Source organism: Hylobates moloch, unplaced genomic scaffold (assembly GCF_009828535.3).
Source record: "Hylobates moloch isolate HMO894 unplaced genomic scaffold, HMol_V3 SCAFFOLD_5, whole genome shotgun sequence".
Lineage (NCBI taxonomy): Eukaryota > Metazoa > Chordata > Mammalia > Primates > Hylobatidae > Hylobates > Hylobates moloch.
In genome coordinates this window covers 137,144,255-137,167,826 of record NW_026652280.1, presented here as the reverse complement: position 1 = coordinate 137,167,826, position 23,572 = coordinate 137,144,255, and the positions used below count along the sequence as shown (strand labels likewise).

General features: G+C 39.1%; 1 protein-coding gene across 2 annotated transcripts; it reads left to right on the top strand.

Moving 5' to 3' along the window:
* On the top strand, positions 1 to 23,336 carry GBP6 (guanylate binding protein family member 6). Of its 2 annotated transcripts, XM_032155422.2 has the most exons (11): positions 1 to 69; positions 4,695 to 4,907; positions 5,712 to 5,839; positions 12,915 to 13,024; positions 13,229 to 13,425; positions 15,506 to 15,751; positions 16,805 to 17,085; positions 17,802 to 18,014; positions 18,794 to 18,896; positions 19,236 to 19,429; positions 20,377 to 23,336. In XM_032155422.2, the coding sequence occupies exons 2-11, from the start codon at positions 4,718 to 4,720 to the stop codon at positions 20,614 to 20,616; spliced, it is 1,902 nt and encodes a 633-aa protein (XP_032011313.1). In that variant the 5' UTR covers positions 1 to 69; positions 4,695 to 4,717; the 3' UTR covers positions 20,617 to 23,336. The 2 variants fall into 2 exon arrangements, with proteins under 2 accessions (XP_032011313.1, XP_032011314.1); XM_032155423.2 differs by lacking the exons at positions 4,695 to 4,907; positions 5,712 to 5,839.
* The last annotated feature ends 236 nt before the right edge of the window (positions 23,337 to 23,572 follow it).

Sequence of the window (23,572 nt, the reverse complement as noted above, 5' to 3'; positions counted from 1 at the left end):
GAGGAAAGAAAACAAGAGGTGAGTGAGGGAACTGAAAGCTGTTCTTGGACCTGCAGTGCTGTAGAGCAGGTATGTACACTTTCTTTTAAATGCAACTTAGTTCCTAACTCAAGACTTGGTTTCTGATTCAGAGTGGCAACTGAGAAATGGGCAGGAAGTGCAGGGTGCCTGCTGCCTGGCCTGCAGGAGCCTGTGGCTGGCTTTAGTTCTGGGGAAGCTCAGCTTCTCCACCTGAACCAATGACAGCCAGGCACGCCGCGTCCCTCTGGATGTGCTGTTCCCTGATCATCAACTCAGGACAGCAGCGAGTGGCCTGGAATGAGCCCCGGTGGGCGCCTGCCTGGCTATCTCTCTCAGGTCCTGCGGCAGGCCCCAGAATGCAGAGAACAAGGAGCTTCCACACAATTATACTGGAAGGGAGAGTTTCTTGTCTATCTTTCTAGTGGTCACACTTAGGAAAGCTTCAGAATAAGAGCTCTATAGATCTCTACATAGAAATAAACTTAGGCCCCACATCACTGGTCTTTATTACTTAAAAATAATTATATAGTCCAAACTCTGTGTGTGCGTGGGGCGGGGGTGTTAGTTTCCCATAGGAACATCAGAGTCACTTGTAGCTCTTGCTAAACAGATAGATACTTAGGCCTGGGAATCTGGGTTTGAACAATCCTCTCAGGTGATTTAAAAAAAAAAAAAAAGATGAAGAATAGAAACTATGTTTAAAATCAAAAAGATTTTTTTTAAAACCACCATGTCTTATGGTGGTTTGCTGCACCTATCAATCCGTCATTTAGGTTTTAAGCCCCGCATCCATCAGGTATTTGTCCTAATGCTGTCCCTCCCCTTGCCCTCCACCCACCGACAGGCCCCAGTGTGTGAGTTTCCCCCCCCCCCCCCCCACCCCACCCCGTGTCCATGTGTTCTCATTGTTCAACTCCCACTTACCAGTTAGAACATGCAGTTTTTGGTTTTCTGTTCCTGTGTTAGTTTGCTGAGAATGGGATCTAATTAAACTAAAGAGCTTCTGCACAGCAAAAGAAACTATCATCAGAGTGATCAGGTGATTCTTATGTACATCAGAGTGTGAAAACCAGTCCTGAATAGGATTGAACAGCTGTATTTCATTTAGTAGAAGTTAAAAGGTCTGTGGTTCCCACACAGCTAAGAAACCAGAGGCCTGGTTTATATAAAGTTGTTTGCGGGAGCAGCCACATCTTCCTAGAGCTGCCTTTGTTGTTCACTTTAAAGAAGGGACCGTACAGTTGCAGTCACTATAATGTGATGAACACGTTACACATCCCATTACAATGCATTTCATTGTGGAAATCAGGACCTCGTGTTTGATCTCCATTTTCCTTACTCCCCTCAGTGAAGAATCAGACAAGAGCAGGTTGTACAGCAACAGCGTGCTTGAACTTTACAGTTTTGCTCCCGTGAAAAATTTATTTGCAGTTTTTGTTTCTTAGTAACTTATAGTTTGTATATTTTGTTGAAATATATAATCTAATGGACCAATTGTTATTGTAATTATTGTAGTAACCTCCATTTAATTCAACATTTACTGAAATCCTATTTTGTGGTGCATGCTATGCAAAGATATATACTTATAATGTCTCATTTTATTATCAAAACACCCTCCAGGTTGGATGTATGATTTAACTCACAGGCCCCTATAATTAACAGGCTCAGCTAGATGAAGCTCCTTGGTCAAGGCCACATAAGTAGTGAATGATAGAGCTGGTATTTTTGGTGGCATTAGATGCATCTTGAATGTTTGACATATCAATTCAAAACTGAGTATTTGAGACATTTGAAGACAATATTATGTTTACATTTTTCTAATTATAAGGAAATACAGGTATCATAGAAAACCATTTTAATATAATGGCAATAAAAATGTGCCAGGAGATCTACAGAATAATTGTACTTTCAATACTAAATTTATGGAATTAAACTTCACCTCTAAAAATATTACAATTAAATCCCATATGCCTTTCATCTCGATTCACCCAAAAGTGACATTGACTTTATCTCTCAAAAAGAAATCTAACTTATCTATTAATATATATGTACGTAATTTATCTCTCTAGATATCTATAATTTATCTCTCTATATAATATGTAATATTATATGTATTGTTATTCTTATTCTTATCTGTGGGAGTAAATTGCAGAGAACCTGACCCTTCTAGGCTAAGTATTTCAGCCTCTACTTGAATTCTTTTTTTTTTTTTTTTTGAGATGGAGTCTCGCTCTGTCGCCCAGGCTGGAGTGCAGTGGCGCAATCTCAGCTCACTGCAAGCTCCGCCTCCCGGGTTCACGCCATTCTCCTGCCTCAGCCTCTCCGAGTAGCTGGGACTACAGGCGCCCGCCACCACGCCCGGCTAGTTTTTTTTGTATTTTTAGTAGAGACGTGGTTTCACCGTGATCTCGATTTCCTCACCTCGTGATCCGCCCGCCTCGGCCTCCCAAAGTGCTGGGATTACAAGCGTGAGCCACCGTGCCTGGCTGTACTTGAATTCTTTAGATTCTGGACATTCTCCTGCTTCTCTTTTGGAAAGATAGCCGGTATTCTCTAGAGTTTCCTCATCCTATAGTGGATCCTTTCCCTTCTCCCTTCTATTCTCATCACTCTTCCAAACCTGTAGATAAAAGACAAACATATAAGGTCACAGTGATGCATTAGAGAACAAGTTTCAGTATATGATGATGATTCAAAAGTTACTGCAGGTTGTTGATCAAAAACCTTATAGCATAACCACTGTCTTTGAGGTAGATTATTCTGACAGATAAGTGGTTGCAGTAGCATAACACAGAGTAATAGGTTGCCTGATTATCCAGGCTTTTGTCTTTTACTCTCTTTTTTGTTGGTAAAATATACTTCATAAAATTACTATTTTACTAATTAAGAATATACTTTGGTGACATTAGTTGTGCAGCCATCTCCAGAACTTCATCATTGTAAACTGAGTCTCTCTACATTTAAACAATGATTCTACATTCCCTCCTCCCCCAGCCCATGGTAGCTACACTTCTACTTTCTGTCTCAATGTATTTGATTATTCTAGTACCTCATACAATATTTCTTCTTTTGTGTCTGGCATATTTCACTTGGAATAATGTCTTCAAGGTGATCCATGTTGTAGCATGTGTCATAATTTCCTACATTTTTATGGCTGAATAATAGCTGATTGTAGGTATATACAACATTTTGTTTATTCATCTGTTTATAGTCATTTGAGCTGTTTTCATCTTTTGGCTATTGTGCATAATGCTGCCATAAACATTGATATACAAATACCTGTGTGAGTCCCTGCCTTTAATTTTTTGGAGTGTATATGTAGAAGTAGAATTGCTTGATCAAATGTTAATTCTATGTTTGGTTTTTCAAGGAACCATCGTACTGTTTTCATAATGACAGTACCAGTTTGCATTCCATAAACAGTGCACACAGGTTCCAAATCCTCAACATCCTAGCTAACACCTGTTTTCTGTTTTGAGGTTTTGGGCTTTTTTTAAAAAATAATAGTCCTAATGGGTGGGTCTAACATGTTACCTCATTGTAGTTTTGATTTTCATTTACCTGGTGATTAATGATGTTGAGCATGTTTTCATGTGCTTATTGGCCATTTCTTCTTTGGAGAAACATCTAGTCTATCCATTTTTGAATTTTTATTTTTGGCTATTGTTGCTATTGAGTTTTAGGAGTTCTTTATGTATTCTATCAGAAACATGATTTGCAAATATTTTCTCCCTTTCCATAGGTTGCCTTTTTACTCTGTTGATAGTGTTCTTTGATGCACAAAAGTTTTTAATTACGATGAAGTGTGGTGTGTCTAATTTTTTTCACTTGTTTCCAGTGGTTTTGGTATCATACACAAGAAATCATTGTGTATGACATACCAGAAATCCAAGGTAGGCAGAACAGAAACCAGAAGAGGTAGCTCCCAGTCAGGTTAGTGTGTTGCAAATAAGGTCTTCTTTGCTCCCTCCACTTCAAGGGAGAGAACTGGGGAGTGAAAAACCACCTCCTCCAAACTAAGACCATGTCACTGAGTGGAGTGGGCAGAACTGGCAAACAAAATGCCATGAAATCGCCTACCATTTTGAATGTGCCTTTTAAAAATATTGGACATTTGCCTGATTGCTATAGACTTACGACTGTTTTCCAGAGCTCCTATAAGATCATTTTAGCCGTTTTTTTAAAGTTGTTTTGTGATGTCTCCAAGGAGAGAAAGACTTAGAACTTCCTAGCCTGCTATTTTACTCAATTGTCCAGGTTTGTAAGCCGGGTTCTATGATTTCTGCATTCATCCTTTGTAAGACTCATGATATCATTTGTGTATTTGTGGCTATAATAATCTCTAACTTGCAGATTTTTGTGTCAGTGGGGTCGGATACTTAAGGCATGCATCACAAGACTTGGAGTATTGGTGGGCCCCCTATTATGGTAACAATTACTTGGATTTTAATAGTACTACTGAAGTAAAACTTTAAAGAAGATAATGTTCCATGTTTCATCACTTAACGTCATTACAGATTTGGGAGAGTGATAAAAGAAGCCTTCTGCAGTCAGCTAATGCTAGATTACATGTTGTCCAGTAGAAACATAGACGTGTCATTAGTCCTATGTTGATGGTTGCTTGGGAAACACTGAGACAGAGAATGACAATGTAACGTTATTTGTACTGGGAGGCTCTTCTAGGTTGGCAGTTGCCATGGAATCTGGACCCAAAATGTTGGCCCCCATTTGCCTGGTGGAAAACAACAATGAGCAGCTGTTGGTGAACCAGCAAGCTATACAGATTCTTGAAAAGATTTCTCAGCCAGTGGTGGTGGTGGCCATTGTAGGACTGTACCGTACAGGGAAATCCTACTTGATGAACCATCTGGCAGGACAGAATCATGGTAAGTGGTATCCTGGGACACAGACCAGTTGCTTGATTCCAGCTATATCTCAGCTTCTTGATTCTCCAGCCCAGAGCACATGAAGGTAGACTCCAATTCCTTTCAATAAACCAAACTTCTCATTCCAATTCTTACCACCAAACCACTACCTTACAATAATCCATTCTCATATTTTTTCCCTCATTCCCATTAAGGAAACTCTACATTACTAGTGCCCAGAATCCTACCTTCCCTTGTGTATTCAAGTCCTGGGCTCCTGTAGTTGTGTCTCCTTTGTCTTACAACATATTTTGCTTTCCTCATGTAATATTCCCATCAACATACAAAGATGTTTTAATCTATATAATCTTGAAAACCCTTCCTGAGTTCCACATCCCATGTGGCCACCAACTTCTGTTTTGTTTTTGTGTTTGTTTTAGTTTTTAATCACTTTTCCATGCAAAAAAAGATCTCAATTTCCCTTTTTGAGTTTTTTCCTTCTCGTGTCTTTCTTCAACTCACTCTTCTCTGACTTTGAACCCCACCACTTTTTAAGATGTTCCTGTTATCAGTGACCTCCTTTTTGTCTGATTCATAGATTTCTCTTTGTCTCCATTTTGAGCTGTTACTTGGCATCATTCTCACATTTAATGTCCCTTGCTTTTTTATATAGATTATTCACAAAGTAAGCCATTCTTGAGGAAATACAGAAAGCACCATCATGTATGTTGGGGTAGTTACAATCCAACCAGTCTGATGTTGTGGCCCCAGGGCGGCTTGGCTCCTCTGCTGTCCCTGTGCTTAGCTTCCTCCTCTTCCCTGCAGGCTTCCCTCTGGGCTCCACGGTGCAGTCTGAAACCAAGGGCATCTGGATGTGGTGCGTGCCCCACCCCTCCAAGCCAAACCACACCCTGGTCCTTCTGGATACCGAAGGTCTGGGTGATGTGGAAAAGGTAAGACAGAGAGTCATAGACAGGTTCGTTTTATTCCAGACGTGATCCTTGTAATTGAACTGTTGTGATCTATTTGTGCAAACTAGAAATCCAACTATAGCGAATAAGGCAAACTTTGACCTGTTTGAATCACACTTCTAGACAAGGTTAGATATCATGGTATATTAGGTAAAACATTCTTTTATTTCTTGGCACAGTGGTGAATGATTACATTCAATGTGATAAAAGGTTATTAAGCAGTTGAGTTCCAGGCCTTTGGGCTGAGTAGCATAGACATTGGTGAACAAAGTAAAGGTCCTGCCCACAAACAGCCTTCAGGATATAGTGTGACTGGGAAAGAAGCAGGTTGCTGAGAGGGAGGAGATTGGAATGCAATGCAATCCCTGCCCTCTGTCAATTCCACAGGGAGCTCTGTGGCTGGAATGGCCCTTTTAAGTTATCATGTTTTGGGACAAGGGTGCTAGGCCTTCATCCCTGGTGCTGGTCAATCACTGGAAGTCTGCTCTGGAAAACTTTCTCATTAAGAGAGCTGACACCTGTGATCCAGGCAGCACCTCACAGCTTTCACCACATACACTTGTGTATAACAGTGCCTTGATAAGAAAGAGAAGAGGTATTGACTCCAATCTCAGGAGATGAGGAGAGCCCTCTCACCCACCTTCTGAGCTACCATGTGAAGAGTACAGTTGAGGGTTGGAATTAAGAGAGTTCAGTTTATATTTCTCATGGTGAAGCTCATCAACTACCCACAGAGCATTCTGGAAGGCTTTGAGACATTTCTGATTGTGCTCGTCATATAAAAGTATTTGTTCTTCCTACAATAAGCGTTATGAGTTTTTGGTATTTAGCTTCTTATGAATGGGTGAAATAAATAATTTCTCTCTTTTATTGTCTTAGTTTGAGACTTATTTGGGAATAGTTTCTAAATTTCTATACACTTTATTTTTGCCCGAACAGGCGTTAGAAATTCTGTTTATTTTTCTGCTTTAGTGTTGTATAATTGACAAATAAACATTGCACATAATTAAGCTGTACAACTTAATGTTTTGATATGTGTATACACTGTGACATGATCACCACAACCCAGCCAATAATATAGCCATTACCTCACATAGTTACCATTTTCTTTTTTCTATGCTCTCTTTTTATTTTTTGGTGTGGTAAGAACAATTAAGATCTGTCCTCTTAGCAGAAATGAAGGTCACAATCAATATAGTATTGTTACTTATAGTCACACTGCTGTACAGTAGATCTCCAGAGTTTATTTATTTTTCATAACTGAAATTTTGTACTCTTTGACCAACATTTCTTCATTTCTCGCATCCCCAGCCCCTGGCAACCACCCTTCTACTCTGCTGCTATGAGTTTAACTATTTGACTATTTTAGATTCCACAAATAAGTGAGATCATGCAGTATTTGTCTTTCTATGTCTGACTTATTTCACTTAGCATAATGACCTCAGTGTTCATCTATGTTGTTGCAAATGACAAAATTCCCTTTTTTGAGATTCAATATATATAGACGGATTCACAGCTGAATTCTACCAGAGGTACAAGGAGGAGCTGGTACCATTCCTTCTGAAACTATTCCAATCAATAGAAAAAGATGGAATCCTCCCTAACTCATTTTATGAGGCCAGCATCATCCTGATACCAAAGCCTGGCAGAGACACAACAACAAAAAAAGAAAATTTTAGACCAATATCCCTGATGAACATCGATGCAAAAATCCTCAATAAAATACTGGCAAATCGAATCTAGCAGCACATCAAAAGCTTATCCACCAGGATCAAGTGGGCTTCATCCCTGAGATGCAAGGCTGGTTCAACATATGCAAATCAATAAACATAATCCAGCACATAAACAGAACCAAACAGAAAAACCACATGATTATCTCAATAGATGCAGAAAAGGCCTTTGACAAAATTCAACAGCTCTTCATGCTAAAAACTCTCAATAAATTAGGCATTGATGGGACGTATCTCAAAATAATAAGAGCTATGTATGTCAAACCCACAGCCAATATCATACTGAATGGGCAAAAACTTAAAGCATTCCCTTCGAAAACTGGCACAAGACAGGGATGCCCTCTCTCACCACTCCTATTCAACATAGTGTTGGAAGTTCTGGCCAGGGCAATAAGGCAGGAGAAAGAAATAAAGGGTATTCAATTAGGAAATGAGGAAGTCAAATTGTCCCTGTTTGCAGATGACATGATTGTGTATCTAGAAAACCCCATCATCTCAGCCCAAAATCTCCTTAAGCTGATAAGCAACTTCAGCAAAGTCTCAGGATACAAAATCAATGTACAAAAATCACAAGCATTCTTATACACCAATAACAGACAAACAGAGAGCCAAATCATGAATGAACTCCCATTCACAATTGCTTCAAAGAGAATAAAATACCTAGGAATCCAACTTACAAGGGATGTGAAGGACCTCTTCAAGGAGAACTACAAACCACTGCTCAATGAAATAAAAGAGGACACAAACAAATGGAAGAGCATTCCATGCTCATGGATAGGAAGAATGAATATCGTGGAAATGGCCATACTGCCCAAGGTAATTTATAGATTCAATGCCATCCCCATCAAGCTACCAATGACTTTCTTCACAGAATTGGAAAAACTACTTTAAAGTTCATATGGAACCAAAAAAGAGCCCGCATCGCCAAGACAGTCCTAAGCCAAAAGAACAAAGTTGGAGGCATCATGCTACCCGACTTCAAACTATACTACAAGGCTACAGTAACCAAAATAGCAAGGTACTGGTACCAAAACAGAGATATAGACCAATGGAACAGGACAGAGCCCTCAGAAATAATACCAAAAATCTACAACCATCTGATCTTTGACAAACCTGACAAAAACGAGAAATAGGGAAAGGATTCCCTATTTAATAAATGGTGCTGGCAAAACTGGCTAGCCATATGTAGAAAGCTGAAACTGGATTGCTTCCTTACACCTTATACAAAAATTAATTCAAGATGGATTAAAGACTTAAATGTTAAGCCTAAAACCATAAAAACCCTAGAGGAGAACCTAGGCAATACCATTCAGGACATAGGCATGGGCAAGGACTTCATGTCTAAAACACCAAAAGCAATGGCAACAAAAGCCAAAATTGACAAATGGGATCTAATTAAACTAAAGAGCTTCTGCACAGCAAAAGAAACTACCATCAGAGTGAACAGGCAACCTACAGAATGGGAGAAAATTTTTGCAATCGACTCATCTGACAAACGGCTAATATCCAGAATCTACAATGAACTCAAACAAATATACAAGAAAAAAACAACCCCATCAAAAAGTGGGCAAAGGATATGAAGAGCCACTTCTCAAAAGAAGACATTTATACACCCAACAGACACGTGAAAAAATGCTCATCATCACTGGCCGTCAGAGAAATGCAAATCAAAACCACAATGAGATACCATCTCACACCAGTTAGAATGGCGATCATTAAAAAGTCAGGAAACAACAAGTGCTGGAAAGGATGTGGAGAAATAGGAACACTTTTACACTGTTGCTGGGACTGTAAACTAGTTCAACCATTGTGGAAGACAATGTGGCGATTCCTCAAGGATCTAGAACTAGAAATACCATTTGACCCAGCCATCTCATTACTGGGTATATACCCAAAGGATTATAGATCATGCTGCTATAAAGACACATGCACACGTATGTTTATTGCGGCACTATTCACAGTAGCAAAGACTTGGAACCAACCCAGATGCCCATCAATGATAGACTGGATTAAGAAAATGTGGCACATATACACCATGGAATACTATGCAGCCATACAAAAGGATGAGTTCATGTCCTTTGCAGGGACATGGATGAAGCTGGAAACTATCATTCTCAGCAAACTATCGCAAGGACAAAAAACCAAACTCCGCATGTTCTCACTCATAGGTGGGAATTGAACAATGAGAACACTTGGACACCGGGCGGGGAACATCACACACCAGGGCCTGTCGTGGGGTGGCAGGAGCAGGGAGGGATAGCATTAGGAGATATACCTAATGTAAATGATGCGTTAATGGGTGCAGCACATTAACTGCAGGACATGATTTTGTTCTTCTTTATGGCTGCATAGTATTTTATTGTGTTTATGTACCATATTTTATGTATCCAGTCTATCATTGATGGGCATTTAGGTTGATTCCATGTCTTTGCTATTATGAACAGTGCTGTAATGAAAGCAAGACATATATGTGGCCAACAATAATATGAAAAAAAAGCTCAACATCACTGATCATTACAGAAATCCAAATGGAAACCACAGTAAGATACCATCTCACACCAGTCAGAATAGGGTATTAATAAAAAGTCAAAAAATTACGGATACTGGTGAGGCTGTGGGCTTTTACACCATTAGTGGAAGTGTAAATTAGTTCAACCATTGTGGAAGACAGTATGGCAATTCCTTGGAGAGCTAAAGACAGAACTACCATTCAACCCAGCAATCCCATTACTGTGTATATACCCAAAGGAACATAAATCATTCTATTATAAAGACACATGCACACATAAGTTATTGCAGCACCTTTGCTCATTTTTAATGAGGTATAAGGGTTTTTTTTGCTATTGAGTTATATATGTTCCTCATATATTTTGGGTATTAGCCCCTTATCAAATATATGGTTTGCAAATATTTCTCTCCAATTCCATTGGTTGCATTTCCACTCTGCTGATTGTTTCCTTTGTTACCTGAAGCATTTTAATTTGATGCAGTCCCACTTGTCTAATTTTGGTTTTGTCACCTGTGCTTTTGGTGTCATATCCAAAAACATCATTGCCCAAACCAATGTCAAGTTTTTTCCCTGTATATTCTTCTGGTATTTTTACGGCTACATATCTTTTTTTTCTCCTTCTATCTAACTAAAATTTTGCATCCTTTGACTAACATTTTCCGACTTTCCTTTTCCCCTCTCCACTAGCCCCTCGTAACCACCATTCTACTTTCTACTGCTATGAGTTCAACTCTTTTAGATTTCACATATAAATAAAATCATGCCGTGTTTGTCTTTCTGTGCCTGGTTTATTTAACTTAGCTTAACATCCTCTAGATTCCTCCAGGTTGTTGCCAATGACAGGATTTCCTTCTTTTTGAAGGCTTAATAGTATTTCATTGTGTATAGATTTCACATTTTTTAAAATTCATTCATCTGTTGATGGAAACAGATTGACTCCATGCCTTGGCTATTGTGAATAGTACAGCAATAAATATAAAAGAACAGATATCTCTTTGACATAGTCATTTCATTTTCCTTGGATATATACACAGTAGTGGGATTTCTGGATCTAGTTTCTGGTTTTCCATTTAAGTCTTTAATCCATTTTCAGTTGTTTTTGTGTATGGTGTGCAATAGGATCAAATATTGCTCTTCTGCATACATGTGGATATCTGTTTTCCCAGCACCATTTATTGAGGAGACCATCCTTTCTTCAATGTACTCAGGACATTAGTCAAAAATGAGTTCGCTGTGGATGTATACATTTATTTGTGCATTGTCTAGTCTGTTCCATTGATCTATATGTCTGTTTTTATGCCAGTATCATACTATTTTGACTACTGTGGCTTTGCACTGTATATTGAAATTAAGAAATATGATGAACCCAGCTTTGTTCTTCTGGTTCAAGATTACTTTGATTATTCAGGGCATTTTGTGATTCTGTATTAATTTTAGGATTGTTTTTTATATTTATTTAAGAATATTATTGGGGCCAGGTTGAGACAGTGGAGGTGGCTTGAGGCTAGGAGTTAGAAACCACTGTGGGCCACATAGTGAAAGCCCATCTCTACAAAAAAGAATAATAATAAACAAAATGCCTTTGGGATTTTTATAGATACCTTAAAGTCATCTATCAAACAGTGATATACTCCTGTCTAAATAGTTTATTGTTTGTCACGAGTCCCACTTCTAAGAAGAATCCTCATTGATTACTTTTTTAAAAATTAAGGATTGGGGGACATAAAAAAATGAATAGGCTATTCTTCCTACCTCCAAAATCCCATATAGAATCTGCTGGAATCATGTAGAAATCTCTAGATCTCAGTTTTTATATTTGCTTTAGGAACCAGTTACACATGCTTTTTAGGATAGAAATAATTCCTGGACTATCTATAATTTAGACATGCTATAGTTTATAAAAACAAATTTAGCCTGACCTTTAGTGTCCTTAATCAACCAGGTACTGGAGCTCCCTATTCAGTCTTATCTTCTGCACTTACCCTCTGCTCAGTCAGTCCAATAAACTCTATTCTTATTGCAAAGACTCCTGAAATCTACGATCTCTAATTTTGTTTCTGTGGGTCTTTCTACTTGCAAAATCACCTTCATTTCTTCAAATCCACATTCTATCAATTTTTTAACATTCAGCTCATGACTTCCAGGAAACCTTCATATCACATACACTCGTCAATTTTCATAGCTCTTATCTTCCTGGATAGACTTGTAATTTTTAATTTAACATTACAGCTATGGGTTCCACTTCTTATGTACATTACTAAGATGTTATCTATAAATATTGTCATTTTTATTGAATTCATCATTATGAATATTTGTCACAGCTTTGAAATAGTCATCTTGAGAGTAAATTTATTAAATTTGCTTTTCTAAACATAAGAACAGTGAAAAACATTCTTCAGTTTCCTATAAGTGTTTGCTGAATTTAATTGAATACAATTACAATCCCCAGTTATGCATACTATGGTATGGTTTTTGTACGTGATGCATGGCCAATAAATATGTGTAGACTGAAGAAGTGTTAGCACTCATCATGAATATCCAACTGAAAACCAGATATTGTACTAGTTTTTCCATATATGCATCTTATTTCATCCAATTGAGGAAAAGAAAAACCCTATGAAGATTAGAATCCTTTTATATGTAAAGAAATTGTAATTAGAAGACATATTGTAACAAACTGTTGTTTACATTCATGTTTATCTTCTTTGTACAGCAAGTACATTAGCTGAAATCATAAATGAAAGACTGACAAAATAAATGTCTCAGTGAATTTCTAAAGACTACACTCCTAAGTCCTTTGCTCTAATGTGCTTTTTAGGGTGACCCTAAGAATGACTCCTGGATCTTTGCCCTGGCTGTGCTCCTGTGCAGCACCTTTATCTACAACAGCATGAGCACCATCAACCACCAGGCCCTGGAGCAGCTGCAGTATCCTTCCAAGAACAGAACAGAACCACCAGGTTTCATTGACTTTATAGGAATGGAGATCAAGTCATTTCCTCCTTTCCTTTAATGTAATTACCTGTGGTGCAGCATAGGGAACCCAAGGCAAAAGAGAGTGTTTATAATATTTTTATAAGAGAAATGTGTGAATTGTGGGCAGACAGTTGCTTTTCCTTACCTAAGTCCTAGTTATGTGACGGAGCTCACAGAACTAATTAAGGCAAAGTCCTCCCCAAGGCCTGATGGAGTAGAAGATTCCACAGAGTTTGTGAGTTTCTTTCCAGACTTTATTTGGACAGTACGGGATTTCACTCTGGAGCTGAAGTTGAACGGTCACCCTATCACAGAAGATGAATACCTGGAGAATGCCTTGAAGCTGATTCAAGGTATCAGAATGTGGCCTGGGTTGTGGGTGGTCCACTGGGTGTGTGATCTGCTACACACTGCCCATCATCTCTGGGGTTTCATTTGTATTTGAGACTAGATTGAGGTCTGTAGAAACAGGGACTGAGGGTTATGTTGAAGAGCTCTAGGAATGGAGCCTAGTCCACTTAAGAAAAGTAGAGTCTAAAGTGCAGATAAATTATTCAAGACAGATTTGTTCTTTGTACAATTAGTACCTTAGCATTCAGATTACAATGGGTGCTAAGACTTTCTAAAAACAAGACGCTTGTGATCCGTGTTTTGCCCTCTGCTTTTCTGTGTTTAGAAAATGATTGACCAGATAATTGTTAGACATGAAATTACAATGAAAAGCCTATCTAATAAAAATATAAATGTGTGTGTTAGTCCATTTTGCATTGCTATAAAGGAATGCCTGAGCCTGGGTAATTTATAAAGAAGTTTATTTGGCTCATAGTTCTGCAGGCTGTACAAGCATGGCACCAGCATCTGCTTCTAGTCAGGACCCCAGGAAGCTTTTACTAATGGTGGAAAGTGAAGGGGGCAGCTGGTGTGTCACATGGTGAGAAAGGGAACAACAGAGGGGGGTGGTCTCAGATTTTAACAACCAGATCTTGTGTGAACTCATTACCACAAGGATGGTACCAAGGTATTCATGAGAAATCTGCCCCTGTGACCCAAATACCTCCCACTAGGCCCACCTCCAACATTATGGGGTCACATTTCAACATGAGATTTGGAGGGGACACACATCCAAAATACATCAACATGTTACACAGATATTATTCTTCTCATGGAGGGATATAACTTTTCAATACCCATATAGTTATATCATCTACAAAAATGATTTTGTGTTCTAAAGCAACCTGAAGAAGCACGTCTTTACAACCTGTGCCTTTTCAAAATTTCTGATAATTGTCGGAATATTCACTTTACTTTCTATGTTATGATTTTTCTCTTAAACCCAACATATGTATCCATGCTAGAATTTCATAATAATTGTTTTAATGGGTTACATTTATCTGAGTGTGTATCTGATAAAACCTTATGAGAAATATCAATTCCAGTGAACTCATTGTTGCTTTCATTTTTCTATTTATGCTTTCTTGAAACATTTCTTAAAAATTCATAGGCAGAAGAGCAACACTGTCAAATCGAATACAGTCTTTTGCTCTTAAGAGTTTATAAAGAAGTGATGATTATCTTAAAACTACATTCTTGGCTGGGCACGGTGACTCACACCTGTAGTGTCAGCACTTTGGAAGGAAGAGGTGAAAGGATTATTTGAGCTCAGGAGTTTAAGACCAGACTGGGCAACATAGTGAGACCCTGTCTCTATAAAAACTAGAACAAATCAGCTGGTGTCATGGTGCACACCTATAGTCTCAACTACTAAAGAGGCTAAGGTGGAAGAATCACTTGAGCCTAGGAAATCAAGGATGCAGTAAGCCGTGATTGTGCCACTGCCCTCTAGCCTGGGCAATAGAGCAAGACCTCGTCTCAAAACAACAAAACAATAAAAGATTATATTCTTGTTACATTTAGTCTTCAGAGGATTTTACTAAAAAATAGCTAACACTATACAAATTCTTTCAGCATCAATGTGGTTTTCTTAAATAATCATGGTATCTTTTTTAGTATTCCAAATGTTGCTACTTATAATATTTATCCTGGATAGTTTATTTCTGGCTCTTCTTTTGGTCCCACAGCTCAGTTTCTACATGGAATGAAGTGGACAAGAATTTACATTTGATATTTCATTAATTCAGGCATTCATTTAGTAAACATCTCATAACAATTACTTTATACTCAGCACTATGTTCAGGTCTACAGATACTAGCCATGGGTTTTGTTGGTACTTGGGTAAGATATCTCCCAAAGTTTCCTGCCAGCATTTTATCACTGGTACAAGTTTCATGTGCACAGAAGTATTTAATTTTTATGTTAAAGGAGGTCTGTAAGCGTAGGAGACGGCAAAAAGACAATAAACCCTATCAAAAATACCTTTAGCTCCCTTATAAAAAGACTGTTTTCACTATATTCTCTGTTTTTCTTATCCCTCAGGCAAGAATCCCAGAGTTCAAACATCCAATTTGCCAAGGGAGTGCATCAGGCGTTTCTTTCCAAAACGGAAGTGTTTTGTCTTTGACCGGCCAACAAATGACAAAGACCTTCTAGCCAATATTGAGAAGGTGTCAGAAAAGCAACTGGATCCCAAATTCCAGGAACAAACAAACATTTTCTCTTCTTACATCTTGACGCATGCAAGAACCAAGACCCTCAGGGAGGGAATCACAGTCACTGGGAATCGTGAGTCTCCTTTTTACATTTCTGTGGGGCCTCATGTGTGTTGAATATATTGTATAATGGGTTTCTCAGAATTTTTGTTAGATTCCATATAGAAAAACTATGTGTACACAGGTATTCACACTCAGTGAAGAGATGTGTATAATTATCACACTTATTGCAATTTACAAATTCCTCTCCAATATTGCAAACTCTGTCACTGATATCTGTGGCTTCCACATATCTGAAAAAAAATCCCCCACTGATAAAATAATTAACTGAATATAAAAACACATATAATATTTTCTTAGGGGAAATATTTTCTAAGTCCTATGTGTTCAGTATTCTTTGCCAAGAGAATAGAAAAGATATGTTCAAGTTTAAAAACGTCTAGAAGGCTGGGGGTGGTGGTTCACATCTGTAATCCCAGTACTTTGGGAGGCAGAGGCACGCAGATCGCTTGAGCTCAGGAGTTTGAGACCAGCCTGGACAACATGGTGAAACCCCATCTCTACAAAAAATACAAAAACTAGTTAGGCATGGTGGCACATGCCTGTAGTCCCAGCTACTTAGGAGGCTGAGGCAGGAGAATCGCTTGAGTCTGGGAGGCAGAGGTTGCAGTGAGCCAAGATCACACCACTGCACTCCAGCCTGGGCCTCAAAATAAAAAAAAAAAGTCTAGAAATAAATATTAGCCCATAATTCCCTGAAAATACATTGGTAGCTTCAGAATTAGGAATAAATGTTATATGATTTACCCTGCCTCATTTTATCTGTGTAAACTACTTTTCTTGTAATTTTTTAAATGAGAAATTGTACCTCTTGTATACCCTCTAGTATGTTAGATACAAGTAGATATTTAAATTTTTTAGCACTGTGGACTGGAGATCCATAAAATTGAAGAGTCATTATGAAAATAAAAGTGATAATAGCAGAAGGAGGTAGGGATGTGGGTGTATGTGTTTGCATGTGTGCACATGCGTGTATGTACGTGCATGTGTGTGCTCAGAAATGTAGCCTAGGATCCCATTGAGCTTTAATTTCATATTTAGCCCCTAAATCTCCTGGTTCATTTAGGTCTGGGAACTCTGGCAGTGACTTATGTAGAGGCCATCAACAGTGGAGCAGTGCCTTGTCTGGAGAATGCAGTGATAACTCTGGCCCAGCGTGAGAACTCAGCGGCCATGCAGAGGGCAGCTGACTACTACAGCCAGCAGATGGCCCAGCGAGTGAAGCTCCCCACAGACACGCTCCAGGAGCTACTGGACGTGCATGCGGCCTGTGAGAGGGAAGCCATTGCAATCTTCATGGAGCACTCCTTCAAGGATGAAAATCAGGAATTCCAGAAGAAGCTCATGGTAATTTGCCTTAGTCATTACTGTTCATCATCCTTCCCCTTGAAGAATGAAGCCTATAGTTGCCTTTATTGTCACCAATGCTCATCTGTCACTGAGGAATAACTTATCGTGGATTCTCATGAGGGATAGAGTTTCAAAAGACTACATATCCCTCTTTTATCTCCCCAAACCTTAAGCACTTAACTAGAAAACCTTCTGATAACTGAGGTAAAATCAATACAGATCACTTAAGATCCTCCTTAAGTGAATACTTCTAAGGATTCCAGGACTGCTCTGAACATGCACAAGTCATCCCTGAGCAGTGCACTTTTTCTATGCATAGTCTACCTTTCCCAGGAAACAAAGATTCTCTTACCAGATCTGAATTCCGGGCCATTGTTCAACTTACATTGCTCCTTCTTGTATCCTTGTACCATTGAGGACAGGAACACAGGATGATACCATTGCAACAAACCATACAGATTATGGAATGTAGGCCCATCATGTCACAGATGAGGAACCTGAAGCTCAGGAAGATTAATGAACTTTTCCATAGCCTTGAAGAGAATTTCTAGCATTGTAAATGAATGAAGTTTTGTGTTTCTGATTCCACATCTATTCCACTAGAATGTTTTTCTCATGAGGACCACAGTTAGACTGACTCTTCCACCAGATTCTTTAGAATTTCATCTCCTCCATGTTTCTTCTGGTGACATCTCTCTACATTTCCCTTGCAGGAAGCCACAAGGAATAAGAAGGGGGATTTCTTGCTGCAGAATGAAGAGTCATCTGTTCAATACTGCCAGGCTAAACTCAATGAGCTCTCAAAGGGGCTAATGGAAAGTATCTCAGTAGGAAGTTTCTCTGTTCCTGGAGGGCACAAGCTCTACACGGAAACAAAGGAAAGGATTGAACAGGACTATTGGCAAGTGCCCAGGAAAGGAGTAAAGGTGAGGAATAAGGGGAGCATGAGGAAGTTTATAGGATAGAGTGAATAGAGTCTTCAGCACCAGCCATGGGTAATAAGAGAGCAGAGGGATAGCATAACGCCTCAGCTTTCAATGTCCACTACTTAACATTTATTTCTTAGAATAAAAATTTTTATTCCAAAACAAAGGGTATAGTATTCAGAAATCCAGGAGAGACAGAATGAAAATTACTACCTAGGTGGTGGTAATACACATAATAGTAGTAATAATACAACTAACTCACAACGAGCTGTTATTACCTACAGTATACTGTTAAATTCTTCCCCAGACATTTTAATTTAATCTTCCTAATGACTTTAAGAAGCACCTTTATTTTGGAAATTTTACAGATCTGAACTTAGTACCCAAGGATGATTACATAACTTGCCTAAAGTTCTAGCCAGCAAGTGGCAGGAGAAAGCAACAGCATAGATTAGAGGCAGCATTGCACACTGGAAGACAAACATGTATAAGCATCAGAGATTGGGAGTTTGTACACCTGTGCACATAGTTCTTCCTGACTGGAACCCAAAACAGGTACAGGGAGATATTATAGCAGTGGGAAAGGCACTGGAGGGAGACCGGAAGCAGGAATTGAGGAGGGGCTCTGGTCACCCTAAAAAGCCCGCACACTTTGTAGGGGGCCACTTTAGAATTTTAGGCATAGAGCAAAAGTTACAAGACCATAATTGTTCTTGCAACACTAATACCCAGAACATAGATTTTCAAAGAAATCTAAGTGCTTTTTCTTGCTTCCATAGGCAAAAGAGGTCTTCCAGAGGTTCCTGGAGTCACAGGTGGTGATAGAGAAATCCATCTTGCAGTCAGATAAAGCCCTCACTGATAGAGAGAAGGCAATAGCAGGTATGGGGCAGGGCTCAGCTTACAGCAGGAGGGGTACGTTTATACAATGCCGTCTAACAGATCTAACAGGAAAACCTTCCCAAAATGAGGAATTTTCTCTTCTGTGGAACACACACTCTGCTAAATCTGAAAATAACAAGGGGAGCTATGATTGTACATCGGCCAGACAGGCAGAGCCTTTCCCATCACATTCTCAAATGCGCTCTTAATGGTGTGGACCTGGGTGAATTCTGTGATTTCTCACCCTGCCTTTCAGATTTGGTTTAGTCTCAGCTCAGAAAAGTGGAGATGAATCTTCACCTATTATTTTCTTCTCTTTCTAATACCTTCATGGAACAGTGGATCGGGCCAAGAAGGAGGCAGCTGAGAAGGAACAGGAACTTTTAAAACAGAAATTACAGGAGCAGCAGCAACAGATGGAGGCTCAAGATAAGAGTCTCAAGGAAAACATAGCCCAATTGAAGGAGAAGCTGCAGATGGAGAGAGAACACCTACTGAGAGAGCAGATTATGATGTTGGAGCACACGCAGAAGGTAAGTCTGCCCTTGGCCTCAGCAGGCCAGACGGTCCTCGCCCAGGTACCTCAGGAAGGGCTGGTGAAGGTTACAGCAACATCACGGAAGGAAACACATCACCATTTGCTGCTTGGCAGTCACTAAAAGCCCTGAATCCTTTTCTTCTTAATTGTTTCAGTAAGACTTGGAATTCTTCTCTATATTCTCTATACTTAGATTCTGGAGAGGTAAGGTTGACTATGATCCCTACAAGTCCTTGGGGAATATAAATAGGGTTGGAGCTGCTGTTTTGGGAGATTTTAAAAGTAATCTCAAGAGGTTAAACATATATTCCATACAATGTATTTGATGTGAACAGCAGCTGGTTTCCTTCACCAAGACCACATATTACCAGGAGTTCTACTACCATCCAAACACCCTGAGGTAGATCCATGCTGACATACAACTCTTAGAAATTTCCAGACTTAAAAGGACAGGAAAGGGACAGTTTCTAAACTTGCTGCAGTTGTCACCCTGTGTAGGTAGCCTGCCCAAATTAGCACGCAGTGTAGGGAGAATTCTTGCATTGTCCATCTGAAAGTTCTCTCATAAGGGATTTCTACATCAGCTTATAAGTTTCTGTTATTCCTACAATGTGGGTGACCATGCTGCCCAATTGGGACTGAGAATTTATGCAATCAGACCAATGGCTACCTCCCAACTGGCATCTTTTGGGCAGGAACATGTAGAATTTGTCCTCATACCTAGGTTAGCACCATAGCAAAACCATAATGGTGGGTGGATATTAGTAAAGTTGTAAACTATGCTTGCTCACAATGTCTAGGTCCGAGTTCTCCTCTAATAATTGAGAAAATGTTTTTAGGAGTAAAATAAAGAAAGTTTCACACAGGTTTTAAATACAAAATATAAGCCTTAAAAGAATAGGGATTTTTAAAAATTTACTTTCCTTCCTACATTGTCTTTAGGTCCAAAATGATTGGCTTCATGAAGGATTTAAGAAGAAATCTGAGGAGATGAATGCAGAGATAAGTCAATTTAAACGTATGATTGATGCTACAAAAAATGATGATACTCCCTGGATTGCACGAACCTTGGACACACTTGCCGACGAGCTAACTGCAGTATTGTCTGCCCCTGCTAAATTAATTGGTCATGGTGTCAAAGGTGTGAGCTCACTCTTTAAAAAGCATAAGCTCCCCTTTTAAGGATATTATAGATTGTACATATATGCTTTGGACTATTTTTGATCTGTATGTTTTTCATTTTCATTCAGCAAGTTTTTTTTGTTTGTTTGTTTGTTTGTTTTCAGACAGAATCTTACTCTGTCGCCTAGGCTGGAGTACAGTGGTGCAATCTCAGCTCACTGCAACCTCTGCCTCCCGGGTTCAAGAGATTCACCTGCCTCAGCGCCCTAGTAGCTGGGATTATAGGTGCACACCACCACACCCAGCTAATTTTTGTATTTTCAGTAGAGACGGGGTTTCACCATGTTGGCCAGGCTGGTCTCGAACTGTTGACCTCAAATGATCCACCCGCCTCGGCCTCCCAAAGTGCTGGGATTACAGGCATGAGCCACCACGCCCAGCCCTCATTTAGCAAAGTTTTAAACATGAAAAGTGCTTATTAGAGGATATCAGTGCCTGGCCCACATGAGATAGAACAGATCCATACACGCTTTGAAAAATCTTGTTCACTTTTAGGAAATATAATTTTGAAAAATCATTTACATACAAGAGGTCCACTGAGGCATTGCTTTTAATGGCAAAATATTGGAATGTACTTGAATGTCCTTCACATTAGATTGATAAGATAAATTTTAGTATGTGCGTGTACTGGAATATTATATAGCCAGTAAACAAATTGACAATGAAGCTCTATTTGTACCAGTAAAGAATGGTCTTGAAGAGATATTATAAAATGAAAAAAAAAAAACAGGTTGTAAAGCAATGTAGATTATCTTATCACCAAGGAAAAAATGCAATTATTATATGCAAGCATGCAAATATATCTCTGGAAAGATTAATCAAAATCTATTATTATTGGCTACTTCTGGGAAGAACCAGGTGAATGTAGGGGTTGAAGAAACACATACTCTTCACTTTATACTCTTGAATTTTGTAAAGAAATCTTATTTTACCGATTCAGAAATAAATAAGAAAATGTAAGAGACAATGCTAATAATGATAACAATTAAAAAAATAGTGAAATTGGCTATCAGATGATGAAATTGCTTGTTGCTTCTAGGAATTACGTCAGCCAGCCCAATGAGGAGTCTAAGACTAAGATCTGAGTACTAGAATGCAAAAAATTTGCATCCTATTCTTGTTTTCATTTTGGCCTGGTTTTTTGATCCCTTCTATTTGTTTCGAGACTAAGGCATACACTTTTCTGTGGCCTTTGAAATCTCAGCTACAGTAGCCTCTACTTCCTTTCTCTGAATTCAAGTTTTAAGGTGTTAGAAGCATAAATTACCAAACATTAAGATTAAGCACTGATAGGAAGGATCCTGCCAACCTTGTCAGTAGTGGTCTTTGTGGTAGGCTCAGATAGAAAGGACAATGTGCCTTTCCAGAACTGAACCCCCTGATGGGGGATGATAGACCCAGACACATAGAGGCCTGGTGTTGACCCTTAATTGTTAGAATCTAACAAGATTCAGTTATAGTAATGAGTGGCAGACTGCTAGGCCTGACGGAGATAATTCTGAAGATGGCCAATACAATGGATCAGCTATAGGGTTAAATGGGATGGGAAGAAAACAATCAAGTGAAATAAATGCTGTCTACCAGGATGTTAAGAGGTAGCCCCGATAAAGTGTCACATCCATAGCCTTGATCTGAGCTAATTTCAGACCCTGAACTCAGCTGGAGTGGAGGGCAGTACCCCAGGAAAAGGACACTGCAACTCCAGGACCCAAATAAATGATAATGATTTCCCAAGTTCTCCTCCTTGGAAACCTCTGGAGCCATTTACTAGATACCCCTATACTAGGGAAATACAAACACCCAAATATTTCAAGGACCCTTGGAATCAGGATCCAAGTTGCTCATGGTACGTAGATCATGGAAAGTCATCATAAAATGCCTGTTAAAATAGGGAGCTAGGGCTTCCAGGTTGTAATTATAGTCTTGGCACACATGAACTTATTGCAATATAGTATTTGTTTGAAATTTAAAGGTAAAGTTTGTTTGAAGACAGATACCTTATTTTTCTGTACATCTCCTTGGGAGTACGTTCAGGCATAGATTGTGCTAAATAAGCTTCTTTTATAAAAACAATAGGATGATGCATGAGTGATTATTTTCAATTGATAAAATCTCATGAACTTTCCAGAGATCAGTGGTAATAAGTTGTTTGAATTTTCGACACCAGATTAAGGTCTCTGAGATGGTTTAAAGGCTATGAGGCCAGGTGCAGTGGCTCACACCTATAATCTCAGCAACTTGGGAGGCCGAAGCAGGCAGATCACTTGAGGTCAGAAGTTTGAGACCAGCCTGGCCAACATGGCGAAACCCTGCCTTTACTAAAAATACAAAAATTAACCAAGTGTTGTGGCACACGCCTGTAATCCCAGCTACACAGGAGGCTGAGGCAGGAGAATCACTTGAACCCAGGAGGCGGAGGTTGCAGTGAGCCGAGATTGCGCCATTGCACTTCGTCCAGGGCAACAGAGCCTGGGCGACAGAGTGAAGCTCTGTCTCAAAAAATTAAATTAAATTAAATTAAATTAAAGCTATGAGAAGAAAAGAAATTTTCCTGGTACAGTGTCCTTCTCTAGACCTCATGTCTTACAGTCTCTGTGAAACTGGGCCAAAGATAGAAGTTTTTTTTCTGTGCTTTATACAGTGACTCAGACAAACCTATAACCTCACGCAAATCTGTAACTTCATGTATCACAGTCTCTATAAAACTATATCAAAGAAAGAATTTTTCTCTGTGCTTTATAGAGTGGTTCACCCAGATCTGTAAAGAAATGAAGACAATTTTAGAGTTTTCAATATCCTGTATTGCATATCAGGTCAAATCTGATACTTTCAAAACTGGATAGATCTATTTCAGATATATTTGAAGCCTGTAACAAGAATCCCATTCAATGTTATCTAAGGACTATAGTTCAAGAAGACTAAGACACTATTCAATCGGGGCACAATAAGACCACCT